The 9,866-nt window shown below is 38.2% G+C and overlaps 1 protein-coding gene across 1 annotated transcript; it reads right to left on the bottom strand.

Moving 5' to 3' along the window:
- Positions 1-6,808: 6,808 nt before the first annotated feature.
- On the bottom strand, positions 6,809-8,980 carry MUM1L1 (MUM1 like 1). Its single transcript, XM_011380983.2, has one exon. The coding sequence runs from the start codon at positions 8,867-8,869 to the stop codon at positions 6,809-6,811; it is 2,061 nt and encodes a 686-aa protein (XP_011379285.1). The 5' UTR covers positions 8,870-8,980.
- Between the last annotated feature and the right edge of the window lie 886 nt (positions 8,981-9,866).

Genomic DNA, 9,866 nt, shown 5'->3' with positions numbered 1-9,866 from the left:
TTCCATAGTGGCTGTACCAATTTAAGGCAGAGTATTTTTATAGAAAAAATAAACCACTGGAGGCAGCTTGGGTGGGCCCCAAGTTGGGAGAGCAGAGTCTCAGGGAAGTACCTGGATGGAGTGACCTGTATTAGCCTGGATGATGAGGCCCACTGTATTTGCACACAGGGAAGGGGGAAGGTTCAATAGAAGAACAATGGATACTGCCAGCACTTCTGTCCAGGAGAAAGCCACCCCTCCAGCCCTCACCCTGAAGCCAGACAACTCAGTTCTTCCTCATATGTCCCTGGTGCCTTTCAAGCTGCTGACCCAGCACTGGAGCTCAGCACAAGTTCATCAATGAGAAAGTCCATGCGTGGGCCCTTTAAACAGAACGTCAGTGACTCCTACAGCCTTCTGTCTCACTCACCACAATCTCCACTGGTATTCACAGCCAGAGGTTGTAGGGGATTTCTTTTCCTGACGTTAGAATCCTGGGCTGTCGAGTGTGGTGTGGGGCTAGGACCCCCTGCTCCTCCAGGAGGCGAGGGTTCCACAGTCAAGATAACCCTCCTGATTCTCCACTGTCATGTGCTGTTGTGGGACCAGCCCATTTTGTGTCTCTACCCCTCCTAATAGTCTCGAGATGACCTCTTATGTATGATTCTAATTGTAGGACTTCTGTTCAGCCAGACCTCAGGCAACTCCCAATGATGGTTGCTATGTAGTTTTATTGTAATTTTGCTGTGGTTGTGAGAGGGGATGAGCACAGAGTCTACCTTCTATGCCATGTTGAGCGGAATCAGAAATTATCCTAAAATAAATCCAATGATTTATATCAGTGAATCAAAATAAATAAATAGAAAAAATAGTTATATTTCTGTAAAAATATACATTTTAAAAATTGCCATTGCTTAATATATGACACCAGTGCCTTTACATCTAAAAGAATGTGAATCCAATTTTAAAATATTGAGTAGGGGTGGTTAGCACGTCTGCTTTATATGCAGAAGGTCCTGGGTTCGCACCCCAGGTGGAGCCACGGACCATACCCCAGATGCGCCAGCCCCTCTCCCCCCTCCCCCGCCCGGGGATGGCAGGCCCCAGGTGCATGCCGCAAGCGGAAGGAGATGTGGAAGGAGATGCCCTGCCTTCAGAGATCCAGTTCTTAAGGGGAAAATGGCAACATCCATAGGTCAGGGGTGGAAGTGGGGGGGTGGGATTAAAGAGAGGAAAAAAATAAAATAAAATATCGAGTAGAGTCAAAATGATCTGTGTAGTATTATTAATAGTATTTTATTATCCTTTTAATTTCCATGGGATCCGTAGTGTGCCCCCTCTTTCGTTGCTGATATTGGTCAGATGTGTCTTTTTCTTGATTACCCGGGCTAAAATCATATCAAATTTATTGATCTTTTCAAAAAAAAGTTTTAGGTTTCATTTACTCTCTTGTTTCCCTGTTTTCAATATTGTTGATCCCTGCTCTACTATTTACTTTATTTCTTTTGCTTGTTTTAGAGCTAACACGCCCTTATTTCTCTAGTTTCCTAGATGAAAACTTAAGTTATTGATTTTGGCAGGAGGAATGAGGGAAATGTAAGACTATCTTAAAAAGAACTAGGAAACAGTAACTTTTAATAGCTTTCATTTATGAATAAGTTTAAAATATTTAGTACATTTTTGATATAGCAGTGCCGACTTATATAAGATATATACATAATTATTGCTGGTTATCTTAGCCTGAGTGTCCACAAGAGTGTGATACAGGTGTTTCCATGTGAGTAGTTTGTCAAGTGGTTCTAGAGAGTCAGAGTGAGGAAAATGAGTTGTGAAACAAGGAAGAAAAAGGAAATAAGTTTGTGTCATGAAATTGCACACCACTATAGGCAAGTGGTACTTGATCCCATGTCCATTCTTGTGAGGATGAATAATGACTGCCACCTCTAAGATAGAATGGGTACAGTGCATTCAATGTGGAATGAAGTAGTTGGACGATAGCCTTAAAGGATGGTGTAGGATTAAGGGTCCAGCATCAGAGGCTGCTCTTGGGGAGTTTCACATTCAACAGGGTCAGTAGCCTGATTACCCTTGATTCGGGAGAACCAATGCTGTTGAGCTCAAGCTTAGGCTCCATTCATGCCACATGAAAATTCATGGATCCACTGTGCCAGAACTAAGATGATTGAGAAGAGAAGCTGTTTAACATCTTATAGCATGAGTCATCAGATCCACTTATTTTTTTCATTGTCTTCTCTACAGTCAGTTCTTTGGATGGCCATTAATATGAGGCACAGAGATACATAAGCTTTGTCTCCATTCCCATAGTTCCATCTACATGCCTCTTATCCAGACTTTCTCACCTTCATTTTCCAATATTTCTTTTTCCAAGATGCTGGCATATCAGCCAAATCATTCTCCACAGTCCAGGAGACCACCTCAAGCTACAACTCCCTCCATACAAGTTGAAAGATCATGCCAACTGGGAGTTTTCTGTTCAACATTATTCTTTAAGGCTACTCCAATTGTAGTTGAATTAAGGTGGCAGTTAATTCACAGCTATCATCAGTATTTAATGCTGACATATCTTTGCACCAGGCTTGAGAATTTCCATTTCCGGTAGTTGGTCATAGATCACCCCCAACACCATGAAGGGCATCATTGTAACAATGCTCAATGACATAGGGGTTTGTGCAATCTGCTGATTTATTTGTGCCTTCTCAGGCTAGATCCCGAGTGTAGCAATACCATCACAGGGTGGACTGCTCTTGAGCCTGCCAGGCCTTATCACTTGGCAAATCTCATAATGTACAGTGTATGGTGGGCAGCGCTTATTGTATAGTTAGTTGCTATTTCTTGGTTAGGCGCTCCATATCTACTAACCCTAAACAGGATATAAAGAGCTATTTTTAAGTGGCAAGTAGTTTACTGGCACAGGAGGTATGGCTTATGTACAGAACTACAGGATTCTACGTTGCAGTCCCATATTATGGCTTAGAATGATGAGTGCATTCTTACTCACCATGGATACCATAAGCACTATCAGATATTCTGAGTCACATGTCCTGAGTAGCAGGGCTCCTTGCAAGCACTGCAGATCTGAAAATTCGTGGTTGAGACCATGATTTTTCACTACAGCTGCTAACATCAGACTTGAACTTGCCAAGTCTGTTTTTCTTTTTGTATAAAAGAAATAATACTCTAGTCAGTTGTCCATATATCTAGCCCTGGGATACTATCTGTAAGGTATTTCCACAGATTTCTGTCGGTCAGAATAGCTTGACTCCACTGATCTTGCTTCTCATTATGGTAATGATGCCCAACTTGCCCCTGAGGTTTTGTACTGCCACTTGGGCCCTAACATTCTAGAAGTCTTTCATTTCCATTGCAATATAGTTTACTTCCAATCACAGTTTAGAGAGGAGAGCCAACATCGAGCTTCTCAAAAAAGTGTTCTCCCTCATCAACACAGTTATTATAGTACTGTTTCCTCTGCTCTCCCAGGAAAAATAGTTTAGATAAAAGTCCTCTTGTCTTATGCAATAAATCATTTCTAATACCTTCACTCTATTTGATCACCTCACCTATTCCTCAATACTCTGGCAAGAAAGTTCCAGTGTCTCCATCTCATTAAATATACCACCCAAGCAGCACACTAAGGTAGCTCCAGGTCATTGAACCCTGAGTCATAGGTGTGTGCTCCCATGTCAAGAAGTTCTCCCCTATATTCACTTATATTCTGCCCCTTTCCCTTGCTAATTCGACATCCTCGAAATCCATTCCAACATATATTATCCCAGTTCATGCCTGTACATATTAGTTCCTATAACTGCTTCTGGATTTTCCTTCTAAACAGAAACTGTAATTTGCTTCTTGTGCTGTGATAACTTACCCTTGTCCTGAGTTGGATGCAATGAAAAAATATCAGTGCTGGATGTTGAGTAAGACAATGTCCTTTAAGGTAGCTGCTTTGGCTGAGGCTATTGCCTTGTCTCCAGGAACAGGGAAGCTGTTCTCCAACAGCAAGGGGTCAGGGGATTGCAGGCATTCAAGATTCTCACACTCATCACTATTACATGTCTCAGAATTCTACTCCATCCTTATTAGGATACATATATTGATGTCGAGACTTGTAAATATTGTAAACACAGTTTCCATGTCGCTCTGCCAAACTTACAATTAAAATTTGGACCTGATATTTGGCAGTATGCCTTATGACTGAAAGAGATGAAGGTCTCCTTAATCCAATGGATTAGGTTGGACACTCATCAGATACATAAACCTAGATAAGAGATACAGATTAGAGCACCCTTAGAGCCAGGCTTAACCACTCAGGCTGAAGAGTATCTTAGAATCCACACTGAGTTGGAAGCCAAACTCATCCACTCCTATACTACAAATGCCAATTCATTCAAAGAGAATACATACATGTCTAAGATATATTTCCTTCACCTCAATATATGCTGTAATATAAATGGCATCCCAGGAGGAATCAGGTGCCTTCCCTTTACCCTAGACCAGACACCCAATAATCCCAGGGATCAGGTGCCTTCCCTTTACCCTAGACCAGACACCCAATAATCACAGGGGAAGCCTGGGGTTCTGGTTTCCAAATACAGGCAGTTAGCCCACAAGGTTAATAAATATTTCTCACTATTATGATAAAGTAGAAATGAGATTGTCATCTGGCTAAATTTAAACCTGACCCTGTCATTTGAGTCACCTTAAATCTGGCACTTTAAATTCTCAGAGCAGAGCTTTAAGCCACACATTGCTTGCTCTCCTGGCTAATAAATATATAAATGAATGAATACATGAATGAGGTAGTAAAGAAAATATTAGAACCAAGAGACAGAAATGGCTCTACTGAGAAGACTGAGGTGGGTAATATATTGGGATCAGAGGGACACAATGTTATATAGTACAGTGTGTTTTCCCAGGGTATAAGGTTTACATAATGGGGTGATGGCCTGTTGTCAAATCCTCGTCAGGATCATGAGAAAACTATCATGGACTGATATAAGCTGTATGCACAAGGTATCTTGGTCTTTGTTGGGCAGGGTCCAGAGAAAGTTCTGTGAAATCTGAAGCTTATACAATTTGGAAGTCTTTCTTTTAAAATAATACAAATTAATAATGAAAGTATTTATTTAGAATTAGGTAATGTATAACAAGCATTAAAATGATAACTACAAGCAAAAATTCCAAATTTTATATATATATATATATATATATATATATATATATATATATATTTGTGTATATATATGTGTGTGTGTATATGTATATATAGACAGACAGACAGAATACCAGTTACATAACTATACAATCTGAAGTATAATAAAGTAAACATACAAGGTAAAATATATAATGATTTTATTATAAATCAAAACATCAAACTTCTGCAAATTTTACATAAACATGTGGCCATGTGTGAACATATAACAAAAGCCTAAGAGTAACAGTTGTCTTACTCCAAGAGTAAAAATGCAGACAGGTTCATGTTAAGCCTTTTAGCATTTATTTTTATGTCAAGTTTGTAAAATAAAGTAGCCCTTCTAACATTTATTTTCACTAAAGTCTTGTTTCAAATTAGATTTTAACTTTTAACTGTGTATTTTAAAATATATTTTGATAATTGCCATATTTGGCCAAATGGAAGCTTTTTCTATGACCCATTTCCAAATTCACAGATTCTGGTCCATCTACTTTTTATTATTTAGTAGTAGCCTGGAATGACTTACTGGTTGGCATTTATATTACTAGAACCAACTGGAACTATTCTACGAATAAACCAGATAATACGGATTGCTTGATTTGAAACAAATGACTATGTATTTAGAAATACAAGACTCAAAACAAAGTGCTTGAATTTTCTACAGTTTATATCAAACTTGATGACCTCTTAAGCAGTCTGCCTCTTAATCAGTCTACTCCTACTCGAGAGTAGCCAAACTGTGAATACAATGACTCTAGCTGCCTTTCACATGTGGTCAGACGGCTATATTGATATAATTACTGTTAGTTATGAAGACAGCCAAAAGCCTGTCTGTTTTAAGAAACCATTCAGCTATTGAATAATAGACACTCCCATAAATGGAATTTCAGGGAAGTGTACAATGAACAATCCTGTTCAAGGTTGCCAAAATTATTTTCTGCATGCTGAGATGTTATTCACATACATATAGACTGCATGCAGGCAATTCCCTTACTTTAGTTTTGAATTCCAGATTGTTTTCTTGCAAAAGCAATTACAGTTAGTTATAATATATAGCAAAGCATCTCTATCTTTGGTTCTATGTCTCAGAGATATTTTTTCCAAAAATAAATAGGTATGGCAGGAAAAATAATTCAACTATCTTAAGAGAAGCCCAATATTTTATAAAAACTAAGCAAAAAATATATAATTGATGTTTCTTAGGCTTTTTTCTAACTATCTTGCTTAATATCTAATACCAGTGCAATTTTAATATGTAAATGATTGTGTACACTGTATTTAACTATACAGTTTGGACACAAAAATGTCAAAAAAAATAGTACTTTCCCTTAAAAATCATTTAGGAATTATTCATTCTAGAATTGTATAGGAAAGTAAAACTGCTGAAACATGTTAATAAAAGAAGTATAACAAAAGGAAATATTTATGTAGTAATATTCATGGATCATAGAAATCGCAAAAAAAAAAAAAAAAAAAAAAAAAAAACATTACCCGAAGTCTCCCGTTTCTGGAAAATATATATATGTTAGAGAGATTCTTTTTTTTAAAACTAATATCTATGAAAGCTCCCTGTTATGATTTAAACTCTCAGGAGATTTAACAATCTTCATTTGTTTATGGTGTTCGTCTCTTTTCATATATGATTTTTGCATCAAATAATTCTCTTTCCCTGTATCCTAGAGATGGTCCTTTTAGATACTTTTCTTCAGCTGCCTCGTAATCTAATCCATCAACACCAGAAATTGAACAAATGATTGCTTCTGGCAGAAGAACTTCCAGGATAAATTTAACTTTATCATTTCTTATCAGAGCCAGCATTCTTTCGTCTATTTGACTGTAAATTCCTTGTAAATATTTCACCACCTCATCCAACTGATCTTCATCCTCTAAGTATGTTTCAATACAGGGAGTGAACTCCTTTGCGTTCAAAAATGATTTCAGCCACCTGGACTTTTTTGTGCCCTTTAAAATGGCAAGAAGATGGTTCTCGGTTCCTTTTTCATTCACAATAAAGTCCACCAGGTTCCTGTTGGCTCGGTCCCGGACAGTTTTCATTCGGTCAGGGAGAATTTTCTGGAAGGACATTTTCTTGGTGTTGGAAGTCATGGCCATTGGTTCCCTAGAATCTTCATTATGCAGTTTTGGAAATAAGTCCCTGAAGGTATCCTGTCTAATCGTTTTCCGAATTGGATAACTGATGTCAGCAGCATAGTACTCAAAGAAAGAGCCTGCAAAAGAACCACAACCTAATCTAACTCTGTAGTCACAAATCAGTGAGATGCACCAGTCAATACTTTCTTTGTAATCCTCCCTGGCTTTATCTACTAGTTCTTGTTTCTCTTTACAATCAAATTTCTTTAATCTTCTAAAAGGCACTCTAATGCCTCTCTTTTCAGGATTCATGCTTGACTCAACAAAAAGCACACTTGCTTTTTTGTCTTTTCGCCTGATGTTTTTAACCACTGCTGGCCAAAATGGATATTTTTGATATTTAAACCAGACTATCATTCCTATTTCAAATGAATGCGGCTCATAATGAAAAACAATGCGTGGAAGTTCTTCATCTTCCTCATCATCATCTAATACAGAAGCATCAACAGAATTTAGATGCACTGACTTGTCAGAAGCTTGAAGTTCTTCCCCAAGCTCCTCAAAATCCAGTCTCTGAAGATTTCTTTCATTATTCACAAGGTGTGAATAATCCAGGATGCGGTTAGAGGCACTAAATGAAACCTGAGATTCCCATGAACGACACCTGGAGAATGCTGAAGCATCGGTCTCTGATTCTGTGGAGGGTTGATTCTGGCTAGTATCTGAGCATGGATTCGAGGGACCCTCTCCAGGATCTTCAATATTCTCTGAGAAAGTAGAGTGTTCAGAGGAAATAGCCAGGGTCTCTGGGCAGATGTCCTCTGGCTCCTCTTTCACAGCTTTGGGCACAATGAAGAAATCTGACGACCAAATTGGAGTGAATTTCTCATCTTTAACACATTCATCCTCCTCTTTGACCACGGAATGCAAAAGCATAACTGTTGACACGTCAATCTTTTCCTTGCTCTCCTTTTCATCTTCTTCTGAAAGTGAAGGAAAAATTTGGTACCAGCTGAAGTTTTGTGATGACTTTGTTTCCATTTCACTTGAAATAGTATTGACGGTTGTATGCACCTGTGATTTATCATCATACAGGGAACCATCACTCTCTGAAGATACTGACAGGGATGTTGGATTTTCACTTTTTTCAAGACACTTTGATATGTTTCCTTCATTCTCCCGATACTTTTTACGAGGGGGTGAATCAGAAAGCTTTTGTGGTACATTTTGAGACAGTGAAGTGGTCTCTTCTTCATCCGAACTGCTTGCTTGATTCAAATTTGTTCTCTCATTCAGAATATCAAGTGCCACTTTTAGTGATCTTGCATAGGCTGTTTCCTCTCTAGGTGGACCACCACCCTCTGACTGTGCTGCTAGTGAGGAGGCAATGGCTTCAATTTGAAATTTATTTAGGATCTTTGTTTCCGTGCTTTCCACTTTAATTTTTTCATCTAGTGAGAGTATTTGAACTTCTAGAGAAAATGTCTTTTTTCTCTTACTGTTTGATAAAGTCTCAGATCTGGACAAAACTTTTGCTGGCCATAACTGGTCTTTCCAATTGCATAGGACATACTCAGCATCCATTGTGATTTAGATTTGTGTGATAAAAGGTTATGATCAGAGAGAGGTGTCTGGTTATACTCGGCACTGTTGAGGCAGTTCCTACCAAAAACAACACTCTTACAAAAGTCTCTTTTGTCTTAGAACTACAAAATGTTTACAGCTTGAGTGTTCTGTTCTCCAGCAGAATTTCCCAAAGATGCTTGAGCCTGTTGTTTAAATGGGACAATACAGAAGATGCTGAAATAAGGGAAAGAAAAAGATGAAAAGTATCAGCAAATAAAGTTATTTTGCTAAAGTAGAAGGTGAGCAATTACAAATAGAGAAGAGATAAAATAAAGAATAATGCTTAATAGAGCATGAGATGAAGGGGAAAATGCAGCATAATGTAAGGGGAGATAAGAATTGGAGAAGTGGTTTATAATACCTCAGATTCGATAATTTATCCTTATTATTGCACATGATTATTAAGAAGTAAATCTGTGTACACGCTGGCAGAGGTGGAAAAGGTTGTGGTAGTGGGTCAGGGACTTTACGTTATCAGATAGTGTGGGATATTTGTTTCCCTAGTGTTATACCTAAGACAGTGGGGCTCTAAACATGGCATGTATCACAATCATCTAGAGGTTGTGATAAAACTAGATTTCTAGGCCCTAACCTGAGAGTTTTATTCAGAAGGTCTAGATAGGACCCATCATCTTATATTTCTAAGTTCTCAAGTGATTCTAATGCAACTTTTCCAAGAACTCCTTGAGAAGCACTGTTCTAGTGGAAAACATAGCTTTATGAGTTTTACGCTATAAATACTTTCCTGTTCATCCAAAGCAGGCATATAAAGAAAACACGGTATATTATCTCCCAGACCCAGACAAAAACACAATGATCTTGTTAAGAACATGAGCTTAGAAGGCAGTGATTCAGAATGGTTGCTATGTTTACTCACTGGAAAAGATAGTTATCAAAGATTTGATAGCCAGGTGACTGGCTAAGACCTAGGCAGAAATCTGAAGAGCTTCTTGCA

This window comes from Pteropus vampyrus, unplaced genomic scaffold (assembly GCF_000151845.1).
Source record: "Pteropus vampyrus isolate Shadow unplaced genomic scaffold, Pvam_2.0 Scaffold419, whole genome shotgun sequence".
NCBI lineage: Eukaryota > Metazoa > Chordata > Mammalia > Chiroptera > Pteropodidae > Pteropus > Pteropus vampyrus.
The sequence above is the reverse complement of the archived record's forward strand: the minus strand, read 5'-3'. Positions and strand labels throughout refer to the sequence as shown.